Below are 15,305 nucleotides of genomic sequence, written 5' to 3' on the forward strand. Positions count from 1 at the left end.
GAGTTTAATTCATAAGAACAATACGAATTACTCGAAATCATTTAAGATAGGATAATAGATGAAAAAAACATTTATAAATTTTTATTTAAAAAAAAAACAAAAATGCTACCTACAAGGTATTTATATAGTAAATATTTCTATAGAAATCACTAAAGATGTACAGTACATTACAATACGTACAGTAAACGAAACAGAAAATCGCTTCATCGATTATATATGAATTTTTTAAAAAAATATGAAAGACAAAACAAATAAACAGTTAAATTGCCGAATAAACTACTGTTAATATAATCTATAGCTTAAATATTTAATTATGTAAAAATAATGAACATTATATAAATTGCCGTTTACGTAATACAGAATTAACTAATGATGAAAATATGCGTATGATTTTTAATTTTTTTTTTTTTTGATATTATACACCATAACCTTAACTCTTATATATGCGACTACCACTCAATTTTTCTTTTATTTTGTTGTCTTTTCTTTTTCTGATAATAGATGAAAAAAACATTTATAAATTTTTATTTAAAAAAAAAACAAAAATGCTACCTACAAGGTATTTATATAGTAAATATTTCTATAGAAATCACTAAAGATGTACAGTACATTACAATACGTACAGTAAACGAAACAGAAAATCGCTTCATCGATTATATATGAATTTTTTAAAAAAATATGAAAGACAAAACAAATAAACAGTTAAATTGCCGAATAAACTACTGTTAATATAATCTATAGCTTAAATATTTAATTATGTAAAAATAATGAACATTATATAAATTGCCGTTTACGTAATACAGAATTAACTAATGATGAAAATATGCGTATGATTTTTAATTTTTTTTTTTTTTGATATTATACACCATAACCTTAACTCTTATATATGCGACTACCACTCAATTTTTCTTTTATTTTGTTGTCTTTTCTTTTTCTGAACTTTTTTAACTTTTCTATTCTCATATTTACGTCTTGGTTGTTTCCTCGTAGGTAAAGATCTCAAGAAAGTATGCATTGGTTTATATTTCCCTGCAATATCTTCGATATCTTCTCTTATGGATTGTTTCGCCACTAAAAATAAAAAAAAAAGGAATCCATAAAAAAATTTATATGCGAGCATTAAAAAAAAACTAGAAAAACCAGATGAGATTGTCTGCTAGTATCCTGCTTCTCTGATTTACTTACTGTGATATAAGGGGTGATTGCGTTTGTTAGTATCCTGCTTCCTCTTATGTTTTTCTGATTTATGTTTCATAAAATTTTCATTTTTTAACTTCTAAATAAATAAATAAATAAAATATTTAACATTTAACATTTTAATATAGAAAATCTAAACATAAATTAAATATTTTTACCTGTTGATGAATGTGTTTACTTTCGCTTTTTTCAATCAAACCAGCTCTTATTGATGCCTTTGTTTTATGTTTGTTTCTTTTTATCTGAAAAATAATTTATATTTAAATTTGTTAATATTTTAAAAGATAAACTTTATTATTATTATTATTTTCTTTAATTTATACTGTGTTAATCAGTGATTATTTATTTTGTGTAGTACTGTACAGTACAACGCTTATTTTAATACATTTTATATATTATATATCAAACGATATAAAAAATATTAATATTTGCCTAATATTATAAAATTAAATATTTTATTTTTATAACTGTTTTAAATTTTTATTATTTTTATATCATAAACATAAAAAGTTTCATTTAAAACACCTGTTATTGTTACAGCAATTCTGTACAGTTTAACCAATAAAATCATATTTTTTTGAAATAATTCAAAAACATATCCAATCAAATTTTAAAAGCTTAATTAAATAAGCTTATTGGTTGTTACTTCAAAATAGTTAATTAACATTAACCAATCATTCAATCGTATTTTACTAATGATTGATTGATTGGTTAATGTTAATTACAATTTTTTCTAAATTTATTTATTGGTTAAATTTCATTCCAAGATAACCAATTACGCATTAATATTTACATTTATAGTAATTTTTTAAATTTTATAATGATTTTTAAATATATTTTCATTTTCGCCATAGTTATTCAACATAGTCTTAAACTTTTACAATTTATAAATAGAAAATTAATAATAAATAATATAAATATAGTTTTTTTTTCACGAGGGTTGTTTTCCGAAAGAATAGTCAACTGATAGAAGAGAAATAAGGCAATTTTCCGGATTGTTTCCGCGATAAATAATACGATGGAGCTTTCTATTTCCGGAAACTTTCCAGTTAAATCTAGACGTTCTTTTCTTTTCTAGATCTCTTTCTATTATTCCACCCGAGGAAATATTTTATCTCTTCTAACAAACAGTTCCTAGTAAGAAGATATTACACTTCAATTGTGTCGAAAGAGTGCTGATATTTAAAAAGAGAATAAAAAAGGTGGCCTTCTAAATTAACAGATATCTAACAAGAGGTCGAACTATCATTTATCACAAAATTTAATCTAACATGCAGACTTCTATAGATGTTTTATAATTAAAATGGATATAAATGTAGTCTACTTATCAGCTTTACAAATAAAATTAATTCTAAAATATTATTAAACATTAAAATTTTTTGGGGTCCAATTAAATCCTTAAGTGGTTAAATTTGTTTAGATTTTGATAATAAAATCGCTTATGAAAAACATCCTTTTTCGGCAACATCTGTTCAATAAAACCATTATTATTCACAAGAAGATTGTATAAAGATAATGATAATAATAATATAAAAAAAGGGTTTATTCTAGAGGAATAATAGTGTTTTTTAATATTATAACGAAGCAAAGTAACAATTTCCGTTTAAAAAAGAATTTGTCTTTAGCTTGTCCTACTTTATAAGAGAACAAGTTCTGCACCTGCAACCATTCCATTCACATCCTTCTGCTTCAGAACCGGTTCATCAATGAAGCCGATTGTCTGGGATATTAGCCAGAAGGCAATAGTGTCTGCTACATAGAATGATAAGATGCTATTCTGTAACAAAATGCACTAAACAATATGCGTTATTTAGTGGGGTTTTTTATAGAGAGAGACAGAGAGAGAGAAGGATAAGTTCGATATTTTTGGAAGCTTGATGTTTTTTGCTTGTTAAGATGAATAGCAACCATGCAAAAGAATTAAATTTATTGGTTGTTTCTCTAGTGGAAATAGCATTTGCCAAATCCAATCAACTCGAAAGACAAACGACTTTGTCTGATTGCCTTGATTAACTATCTGACTTGGATTGATTTCTTGCATTTAATGCTAACATTTCTAGTTTAAAAAAACAAACAAGAAAGAAAATGCAAAATTAAACAACTTTATAGACTTCTTATGCAGAAAACATTCATGACTTAATACAGCATTTAACTAGTTGGAAAGATTAAACATTTTTAAATTTTTTTTAATAGAAACTGGATTAATAATCTTTTAATATTTGAAAATGTTTTTTTAGGTTAAAATTAACATATATACAGTATATACTTTTTATGTCAATTTTCTTATTGCTCATTATCTATAAAATAAGGAGAGGAAGTGCCTGGGGTGCAATTCATTCTGACATGAATAAGTCAAAGGTTTGTTTGCCTGAATAGTTCATTCTTTGTACCAAATAGATCTAACACATGCTCTAGGAAGATAATTAGTTTTGAAGCATTAGATATGCTTTTTTTAAAATTATATATTCAGTATGCTAAGAGATTAGCTTTTAGATGTTTCCGGTTACGTTAAAAGGAATAAAACGTTATGCATCTTTTAAAACTTTTCAGAATTAGTTTTGAAGATTAGTAGAAAAAAAATTACAAATTATTTTTTTTACTTGAGAATTTATTTTATTCTGTAAGGAACTAAAACAGAAAAAAATCGATGAAAATGTTCTTCTATTCATTACGTTAGAAAAAAAAAATGTTCAAAGTAACTCCTGCATTAGAAGATACGAAAAGGAAGAAGAAAATAATTCTAGAAANCATTAATAGAAATTCGAATATTTACGAAGTTTTACTTATTTTTACTTTGAAAATTTCAATATTATATAAAACTCCTCCATTATATTAATGAGAAATATGAACTTCTACCTACTCAAACATATGGAAATGGTTAGTGAGATATTCCATTTTCCAGCTGTTTTTTTTAATAAATCCAATAAATAAATGCTTAACTGTAGTAATTTACATCTTTATTTTGATAAAGGCGGGGAACCAAAACTTATAGTACCAGTAATTAGTATTAAAAAATAAAATTTATTTATGAATTTTGTCGTCTATTCCTGCGGATTATTTCTATCGTTATAAATTTGAGGATAACAAAGCGTACAAAATAATACAAGATTAGAAAAGATTACCATTGTCTTTCGTATAATTTTCAACTCTAAGTGTAATATTTGATTACCTAAGCCTTAATAACTGTTACACATTGTCTTGGAATGGATGCAATGACTGTTTTAAGAATGCCTACATCTACTATATGGTGTCTCAGCTCTATTAAGTCCTTGTTATTGGGCAATTTCTGTAATTTTCTTTTTCAGAACAGTCCACAAGTTTTCAATCGAATCTATACACCATGAATTTCTGAATCGGTTCAACACATTGGAGTCAGGTTAAGCAAATATACTGTACTGTACAGTACATTTCACTTAATTAAAAAAAATTTTGAAATATTTGTGACCTGAAGGAATGGATAATATAGTAAGATCTAGATTTTATTACATTATCCATTAGTCTCGTAAATCATCTTCCATGCAACGCTGTTATTTTTTGTCTTACATTGCACAAGACGAAACCCATTTTACTGTTCGTACTGTACTGTACTTAAAAGTGGTATTTTTCAGTAAAAAAACTATTTTTTTTAATCATAAATTGTTCGCGTAATATATCATTTGGCCCAATTGTAGTGTTTTTTCTTCATCGTGGTTATAGAAAGAGGTAATTTTATTTTGTAAGCCCTTAGATTCATTTCAGTCTTCAGTAAACTGTACATCACTGTCACTCTGTTTATAGTCTGCACTTATTTTGAAACTATATAACATATTTCTTTTATAATGACGTGCGAAATAGGCCAGTTTAAGGTTTAATAATTATTCATGTTAGCCCTATCTCTAAACTCTTTAAAATTTTTCACGATTTTAGATTGAGTGAATTCGATAATTTCTGAAATCAGAATATTCAAATAATCTTCTTTGTGGAAATCTTTATGCTGTTCTTCGAATAACAATTAAAAGCTTCCAAAAATTCTGATAAATTCATTTAAAAGTTCTGCAGTAGGCTAACTCTGCATAGTTATCTTAAAAACTATAAATTAATTTTTGAATATTCTGTTTGTAATTATATAATTAAAACTGATTATTTTTTTATTTTGGATTTTGCCTAAAGATAACTCAAATGTTATTATTATTTTCATAACTTCGAGGGAACTTAAAATTGCTCAAGCCAAACATTGTAAACGAGTTACCGATTAATAAATAATAAACCTTATATTTTCGAATAAATATCGTTTTTTAATGTGTAATTATTAATATAATAAAATACCCAATTTAATACAAATAATTCGTCTTTCGTATAAATATAAATACGTATAATTATAACAAGCGATATTAATCCTGTGCCATCATTAAAATTCCGATTGCATTTCCTATTGTGGAAGTGATGTTATCGTTTTTTGGAAGTGGATCATTTATCTAATTGAACGAAGCTTAAAATGCTGAAAATCGCTTCTATTCCTTGGGGACTAAGAGAGATTATTTAAACAGGACTTATTTTATAATATTTTACTATTATTTTCACAAATTGGGGATTTTTTTTAAATTTGACTTTTCAAATATTTCTTTCCTAAATTATATTTTGGTAATAAGATTGTCGGAGTTTTATATTCAGCACAAGTATTTTCACATTTAAAATACTTCATAAAATTTTGATAAAGATGAATAAGAGTGTTTTATGCTTCTGGGAATGGATGTATTTGCATAAATAACATACATTTTAATCACTTTCTCTTAAAACTATGTTTAAACATTGTTATTTATGAAATTTAAGTAGAAAAATATAATCTTATTCATAAATTTGGTATCATATGTATTAAGCTTGATGCGAAATAATTTAATTTTGTGTAGGTTTTTAGTATCCTATGATTTGTTTATGTGCTAAGTTCACAAATTAGATAAGATAAGCTGCAATAAATATATACTGTAACACATGATATAAGCAAAACAAGAGTTAATATCATAACTGCTCGTTCAGGAATGGAGCCTATCTATTTTTTCGGTTGTAATTCGACAAAAAAATCTGCATATGCTTGTGCTGTATACACTTTGGTAAGTAATATAACAGTTCATATTCAAATATATATCGTAAATTTAAAAATAATTACAGTAAATTAATTAAAGGAATGTAATTATAATTAAGTTTATTTAATTTTTATCATGAATTCCTACATATGCTATAAGCAGGAATGTGTTTTTTTTTCTCTTTTAANGTAGCCTTAGTGGATATTCTACTTTTATGTCTTTTTCGTTTGTAAAAACGATTTTTAGAACAAATAAATGAGAGAAATTTTAAAATATTTCATAAATAAAATATAGAAATCAATATAAATTTGTTTGTCTACAATGTATTCTTTTATGTATGTTTCTGTTTATGTTTTATATTTATAATTAATTCCTAAATAAGTTAAAATTCATTAATAAAATTTATGTAACATTTCTTGATAATTAGTTTTGAATTTCATTTATTTAATCACTGCAATGATATAACGAGCTTAATAATAATTTACTAAACAATGGATCAAATTTTTTTAAGTTCAAATATAAGTAAATGACATAAAATGCCAGGCTCTTATTTAAAAATCCGCTTCGTGAATAAAATAAAATAATATTCAAACTTACTCAAACGTTTAAAATGACTAGTTAGAGAAAAGTCGAATATTTATTTCTTATTCATACGCAGGAATTAAATATTCGAATTTGCTGATCAGCAATTTAAGTGCTTAAAAGTAAGTTTAAACGCCGTCACGTGATTAACTATTTGTACTTTTTTATACTCTCATTGGTTAATTTGAATTTTGCCTAAATACACGTCGTAAAGAAAACATGAAATTCATTCACTGTAACAAAGGAGTATAAAAGATAAGAAAATTATTATATTAGAGCATTCCCCCTTCTTAAATGTTTGTAAGTAACCAGTATTCCCTTCTTTGTCAGTGCACTGTACTTATTGTACAGTGCAGTACAGTACAGAGCCTAAAATTACCTTCTGTTGTACTCATGAAGACCTTTCGCGTGCCTCTGGGGTACGCGTATTACACTTTGGGAAAGAAACCATGTGTTACAGATAGAAATCTTTTGTAATACGCAATATTCATATTTGAATATCGATTGAAAGTTGACATATTTTTGTCTAGGATTATAAAAACACAAATTAATTAATTTCAATGTTCTAATCATAACTTAATTAAGGAACAGTTGAAAAGTAATATTTTTTTTCTTGTTCTTTATTATAATATTAATTAATATTTTTTTGGTTAAATAAATATTTACAGATCTTTTTCAAGTATCACTTCATTATATTTTACATTTAAGATATTCCTAACTCAAAATAATATGCATTAATAAGTGTACAGTACGTAGTTTGTCTTCTATATTTTACTAGATTAGTTTATAAAAATTAACTAATTTACACGATTTATATTTTAAAATATTCATGTATTCTATTAATTTGTAAATATAGTATGTACTGTACTTTCATTAATAATTTCATTTAATTAAACAAAGGGAGGAGAGAAAAAGCAGAAATAAGCGTGCCAGATTAATTTTTAAAATAATATAGGCCTATAATTAACGAATAAATTAATTAAATAATTCTTATTTAAGTAATATCAAGTAATTGCATATTTATAAGGAATATTTAGGCGAAAATTATGTTTTGTTTAACATTTAAAATAAATATTAATTCGCAAAAATTTGAAATTTATGGACTTAAAAGTTAAATCAATATTTGCTTCATACAAGACAATTTTCATTAGTAATTATTGTTTTTTAAGCAAGCGGAACTAAAAATATATAAATTAAAATATTAAAATTAATATAGTTGTTAGAAAATAAATGACAATAAATTAAAAAAACACTTTAAAAAAATATTTTAACGATATTTGTTTGAATATTGGTTGGATATTCAAATGTCATATTGATAACTGACTAGTGTTATATTGCTGTAATAATGATATTTTCGAGAAATAAAAAATGATGGAAGTATCGTTATTTTTCCAATTTATTTTTTTCTGGTTATTTCCACTGAAAAATGCTTTATCCAATAAATAAATGTGTAAATAACAGTATAAATAATAACTTGTCGTAAATTCGTGTCTGAATAAAAAACGCTATTATTTATGATTTTGAACGTAAATAATGTTTTGTTTGCATATTCATCTCTTTAATTTGAAATTTTATTCATTTACAGTTTATCTTGAATACAAATTTCTTTCCAACATACATTTGACACGTTAAACTATAATTAAAGAATTAGATAAATAATCTTTAAAAATAAAAAATTAACATTTAGGCCCTACTTAACAATAATTTATTAATAAGCTTTAATAATTGTGTTTTAAACAGCAGAAATTATATTTTCAACAAGTGTATGATGATTATTGTAATGAATGTTATTTTATAAATTAAACTATGTAATACAATAATATAGAAATCGAATGTAAATTTAATTTAAAAATAATTTTACTTTTTAGACGTTTTTTTCAATTAAATTACATACGTTTATATTTATTTGTTATGTCGCGAAATAAGATGATTTAATAAAATTGTAATGTTTTCACGCCTTAATTATTTTAAATTCAATATTTAATGTGTTTAAATTAATTTTATTTATTTTTATTTCAGAAAGTAAATTTTCTTAATAAAAAACAAAAAGAAAAAAATATCAATATAACAATCATTTCAAGATATAACGACATTTATAATTTAACAACTATCTTTTATTAAATTTATAGAACATTTATATAATTAATTATTCATTAATTTATAATATTAAGTTTTAATTAATTGATATATGCATACAGAATTCTCATCATAAATTCAATTAATATATTTATTTAAGAGTTTAATTCATAAGAACAATACGAATTACTCGAAATCATTTAAGATAGGATAATAGATGAAAAAAACATTTATAAATTTTTATTTAAAAAAAAAAAAACAAAAATGCTACCTACAAGGTATTTATATAGTAAATATTTCTATAGAAATCACTAAAGAGGTACAGTACAGTACATTACAATACGTACTGTACAGTAAACGAAACAGAAAATCGTTTCATCGATTATATATGAATTTTTAAAAAAAATATGAAAGACAAAACAAATAAACAGTTAAATTGCCGAATAAACTACTGTTAATATAATCTATAGCTTAAATATTTAATTATGTAAAAATAATGAACATTATATAAATTGCCGTTTACGTAATACAGAATTAACTAATGATGAAAATATGCGTATGATTTTTAATTTTTTTTTTTTTTGATATTATACACCATAACCTTAACTCTTATATATGCGACTACCACTCAATTTTTCTTTTATTTTGTTGTCTTTTCTTTTTCTGAACTTTTTTAACTTTTCTATTCTCATATTTACGTCTTGGTTGTTTCCTCGTAGGTAAAGATCTCAAGAAAGTATGCATTGGTTTATATTTCCCTGCAATATCTTCGATATCTTCTCTTATGGATTGTTTCGCCACTAAAAATAAAAAAAAAAGGAATCCATAAAAAAATTTATATGCGAGCATTAAAAAAAAACTAGAAAAACCAGATGAGATTGTCTGCTAGTATCCTGCTTCTCTGATTTACTTACTGTGATATAAGGGGTGATTGCGTTTGTTAGTATCCTGCTTCCTCTGATGTTTTTCTGATTTATGTTTCATAAAATTTTCATTTTTTAACTTCTAAATAAATAAATAAATAAAATATTTAACATTTAACATTTTAATATAGAAAATCTAAACATAAATTAAATATTTTTACCTGTTGATGAATGTGTTTACTTTCGCTTTTTTCAATCAAACCAGCTCTTATTGATGCCTTTGTTTTATGTTTGTTTCTTTTTATCTGAAAAATAATTTATATTTAAATTTGTTAATATTTTAAAAGATAAACTTTATTATTATTATTATTTTCTTTAATTTATACTGTGTTAATCAGTGATTATTTATTTTGTGTAGTACTGTACAGTACAACGCTTATTTTAATACATTTTATATATTATATATCAAACGATATAAAAAATATTAATATTTGCCTAATATTATAAAATTAAATATTTTATTTTTATAACTGTTTTAAATTTTTATTATTTTTATATCATAAACATAAAAAGTTTCATTTAAAACACCTGTTATTGTTACAGCAATTCTGTACAGTTTAACCAATAAAATCATATTTTTTTGAAATAATTCAAAAACATATCCAATCAAATTTTAAAAGCTTAATTAAATAAGCTTATTGGTTGTTACTTCAAAATAGTTAATTAACATTAACCAATCATTCAATCGTATTTTACTAATGATTGATTGATTGGTTAATGTTAATTACAATTTTTTCTAAATTTATTTATTGGTTAAATTTCATTCCAAGATAACCAATTACGCATTAATATTTACATTTATAGTAATTTTTTAAATTTTATAATGATTTTTAAATATATTTTCATTTTCGCCATAGTTATTCAACATAGTCTTAAACTTTTACAATTTATAAATAGAAAATTAATAATAAATAATATAAATATAGTTTTTTTTTCACGAGGGTTGTTTTCCGAAAGAATAGTCAACTGATAGAAGAGAAATAAGGCAATTTTCCGGATTGTTTCCGCGATAAATAATACGATGGAGCTTTCTATTTCCGGAAACTTTCCAGTTAAATCTAGACGTTCTTTTCTTTTCTAGATCTCTTTCTATTATTCCACCCGAGGAAATATTTTATCTCTTCTAACAAACAGTTCCTAGTAAGAAGATATTACACTTCAATTGTGTCGAAAGAGTGCTGATATTTAAAAAGAGAATAAAAAAGGTGGCCTTCTAAATTAACAGATATCTAACAAGAGGTCGAACTATCATTTATCACAAAATTTAATCTAACATGCAGACTTCTATAGATGTTTTATAATTAAAATGGATATAAATGTAGTCTACTTAACAGCTTTACAAATAAAATTAATTCTAAAATATTACTAAACATTAAAATTTTTTTGGGGTCCAATTAAATCTTTAAGTGATTAAATTTGTTTAGATTTTGATAATAAAATCGCTTATGAAAAACATCCTTTTTCGGCAACATCTGTTCAATAAAACCATTATTATTCACAAGAAGATTGTATAAAGATAATGATAATAACAATATAAAAAAAAGGTTTATTCTAGAGGAATAATAGTGTTTTATAATATTATAACGAAGCAAAGTAACAATTTCCGTTTAAAAAAGAATTTGTCTTTAGCTTGTCCTACTTTATAAGAGAACAAGTTCTGCACCTGCAACCATTCCATTCACATCCTTCTGCTTCAGAACCGGTTCATCAATGAAGCCGATTGTCTGGGATATTAGCCAGAAGGCAATAGTGTCTGCTACATAGAATGATAAGATGCTATTCTGTAACAAAATGCACTAAACAATATGCGTTATTTAGTGGGGTTTTTTTATAGAGAGAGACAGAGAGAGAGAAGGATAAGTTCGATATTTTGGAAGCTTGATGGTTTTTGCTTGTTAAGATGAATAGCAACCATGCAAAAGAATTAAATTTATTGGTTGTTTCTCTAGTGGAAATAGCATTTGCCAAATCCAATCAACTCGAAAGACAAACGACGTTGTCTGATTGCCTTGATTAACTATCTGACTTGGATTGATTTCTTGCATTTAATGCTAACATTTCTAGTTTAAAAAAACAAACAAGAAAGAAAATGCAAAATTAAACAACTTTATAGACTTCTTATGCAGAAAACATTCATGACTTAATACAGCATTTAACTAGTTGGAAAGATTAAACATTTTTAAATTTTTTTGTAATAGAAACTGGATTAATAATCTTTTAATATTTGAAAATGTTTTTTTAGGTTAAAATTAACATATATACAGTATATACTTTTTATGTCAATTTTCTTATTGCTCATTATCTATAAAATAAGGAGAGGAAGTGCCTGGGGTGCAATTCATTCTGACATGAATAAGTCAAAGGTTTGTTTGCCTGAATAGTTCATTCTTTGTACCAAATAGATCTAACACATGCTCTAGGAAGATAATTAGTTTTGAAGCATTAGATATGCTTTTTTTAAAATTATATATTCAGTATGCTAAGAGATTAGCTTTTAGATGTTTCCGGTTACGTTAAAAGGAATAAAACGTTATGCATCTTTTAAAACTTTTCAGAATTAGTTTTGAAGATTAGTAGAAAAAAAATTACAAATTATTTTTTTTACTTGAGAATTTATTTTATTCTGTAAGGAACTAAAACAGAAAAAAATCGATGAAAATGTTCTTCTATTCATTACGTTAGAAAAAAAAAATGTTCAAAGTAACTCCTGCATTAGAAGATACGAAAAGGAAGAAGAAAATAATTCTAGAAACTCGAGTAAAGTAAAAATAAAAACAATGATAATAATAAGATTAAAAACATATTGTAAGAATTGATTTTTTTAAAATATTTTAAAATTCTTAATAAAATTTCAATAATTAAAATAAATTATCCTTATATCATAAAATTAATTATAATTAGGAACGGATTTACTTTTAAATAATTTAGTATTTTTATCGTGTTATTTATTAATTACTTCTATAAAATTATTGGCATTTTATTAATTATTCCATGAGAAAATTATATTTTCGTTGGATAACGATTTAAAAAATAATTTAAATTATTAAAGTATACAAAAATGCGAAGAAAAATTTCTTTAGATACTTTCTTAATGCCATTTTTAAATGCAACACGTAAAGATAAATTGCTTCGGTGATCAATCTCGAGTTTGTAAATCAGTTTTATCGATTTATCGATTTTACTTAATGATCGATTAAGTATTAGAATTACTTTTAAAAGCAAATTATGTTTATAAAATACAATATTTGTTTATTTATATAATGTTCTTTAAAACATATTTAGCAAAATTGTATCATATAAATAGGCAATTTTAAACGCGTTTACGAGAACATTTACGACTAAAACTTAGCAACTTCCAAGTGCAGGTAGCTATTAAGAAAAGTTTTTATAGCTTACAATTCCTCCTGAGTAAATACGAGCAATTCATGTTAGTCAATCCAACATGGAAGATCAATTAATCGGAATTTTTTCTAACGTCCTTCTAACCAGATTTTTTCTTTATAATTTTACGGAAAATTATTTCACTTATAATATTAAAAATTGCTTTAAAAAATTTATAAAATGCTACTTGGAATTTAGCTTAACTTTTTAAAATTATTTTTAAGAAAAAAGAGTAATCAATTTAACTAGATGCTGTACAGAAGATCAATTAAAGGATGCACTTAAGCAAAACATATAAAGTATATATATATTTATTGATAAATTGAAAAAAATATATTTGAAAAAAATTTAAAATAAACATAAAATTTACTTATTTTTTAAAAATAATTTAATAATTTTCCAGCTCACCTCTTTGCAGGAAACGACGGCAATTACAATTGCCGCAAGTAAGATGAACAGGATCAAAGAACGAGCCATGACCAACTGGTCACATTCAACTGTCAATCTTCAAGATATAGGGTATAAACCTTTTGTAGGAGGCTAAGTGGCTCCCTCTAGTGACAATTTCAAAAAATTTACTAAAGTTCATTTAAGGTCATCAGGATTGATAGAAGAAAAAATATTTTAAACAAATAAAGAATATGAAAAATATAATTATCTTATCAAACAAATAAGTTACCTTTATGTATATATCAATGGTGCGGTTTTTTTTCTTTATATTCCTTTTAAAAATCTCTGATTAAATGCGGTCCAGGCAAAAAAAAAACGGTGGTTATTTCTGTAGAATTAACCCATGAAGTTTTCATCAATTTTTGAGGAAATATTTTTTTGAAAAAATGATTTTTAAAAGGAATATAAGTTACCTTTAATAAAATAATAATAACAATAAGTTTAAAATAAAATTTACCTTATCTAATTTTTTTCTCAAAATAATTTGTTAAACTTAATATTTTTAACCCATTAATTAGATGAGACATGAAAATTTAAATTTTTTTATTTTTTTATTTTAAAGATAATTCTTTATAATAAATGCGATCAATTTAAATGTAATTTATTTTTAAAATATTAAACTGTAGATTATAATAACATTTTTTGGATTGTTTTATATGTATCGCACGTTTAAAGATATGGTGACTTGTAAGGTGTGTATAGTAATGCATTGAGGCCCAGAGGGAAATTTCTTATTCTAAATTTATGATACGAATAGCTAAAAATATATCATGACAATGGGTTTTTTTAAAGATTTTCTTTAAAAATTTTTTATTTTAAACTAATTGTAAGTTAATTCTTAAAATGATCGTCTTAAACGTGTTAAAATCATCTTAAAATCTGTTTTATTGACAAATTCTGTTGAATAAAAACATTATAACTTTTTAAATCATAATTATTATTTACTTTAAAATGGATTTTTATAAGTTCTCATCTTGTTAAATTTATAATTTCTTCTACATTTTATATCATTCTTTTTAAATTATTTGTAAAATTATACTTTAAAAAAATATAAATTACTTAAGGTAAGCTTGATAAATTTTTTATAATCTATTTTCATTATTTTATATTTTCTCTCTCTTAAAATTATATTGAATTTATAACTTTATTTTTCATCAATTAATTTTTGAACGGTGTTATATAATTCATTTAAAGTTTTAAATTATTAATGTGTTAAATTTTTATAATTCTTTAAGAATGTTGTATTATTTTACAATCAAATTTAAATTAATTATGAAGTGTTAACATAATTAAACTCTGAAAAGAATTTTTAAATGAATAATTTATTCGATTTTCTTTTATATTTTATTAAATATAAAAGTAAGGAAATAATAATGTAATTTTTAAATTATTTCTTATTTAAAATACTGTAAAAAATACAACGAAAAGTGATTTTATATGATTTTAATAAATATTCTATGCATTTTAATTAGAATATAGCATTATATTAGCCACTATTTTAAAGAAAAAATTAAGAATTTAATAAAAGTCCTTTTTGAAAAACTTTATTAATTTTAATGTCAACTAATTAATATTTTTAAGGAGTTTATACTTTTTGTCAGTATAAAACTATAATTCTGAATTGTAAACAATACAT

At 23.6% G+C, this 15,305-nt stretch overlaps 1 protein-coding gene across 1 annotated transcript; it reads right to left on the reverse strand.

Annotated features, from left to right (window-relative positions):
• Positions 1-412: 412 nt before the first annotated feature.
• On the reverse strand, positions 413-13,711 carry LOC111619964. The gene is made up of 5 exons (XM_023361794.1): positions 13,628-13,711; positions 10,000-10,083; positions 9,830-9,920; positions 9,541-9,715; positions 413-453 (listed from the first exon to the last, which is right to left on the reverse strand). Exons 1-5 carry the CDS (start codon positions 13,694-13,696, stop codon positions 450-452), a joined length of 423 nt encoding a protein of 140 aa, XP_023217562.1. The 5' UTR covers positions 13,697-13,711; the 3' UTR covers positions 413-449.
• Between the last annotated feature and the right edge of the window lie 1,594 nt (positions 13,712-15,305).

This window comes from Centruroides sculpturatus, unplaced genomic scaffold (genome assembly GCF_000671375.1).
Source record: "Centruroides sculpturatus isolate CEXI.00-Female unplaced genomic scaffold, Cexi_2.0 scaffold248, whole genome shotgun sequence".
NCBI classification, from domain to species: domain Eukaryota; kingdom Metazoa; phylum Arthropoda; class Arachnida; order Scorpiones; family Buthidae; genus Centruroides; species Centruroides sculpturatus.

Excerpts from the sequence above, each read along its gene's own strand:
- LOC111619964 (XM_023361794.1), bottom strand. The coding sequence starts at position 13,696 with ATGGCTCGTTCTTTGATCCTGTTCATCTTACTTGCGGCAATTGTAATT. Across the intron at positions 10,084-13,627 it reads CCGTCGTTTCCTGCAAAGAG|ATAAAAAGAAACAAACATAA; the intron begins GTGAGCTGGAAA and ends ATTATTTTTCAG. Across the intron at positions 9,716-9,829 it reads CAATCACCCCTTATATCACA|TGGCGAAACAATCCATAAGA; the intron begins GTAAGTAAATCA and ends TTTTATTTTTAG.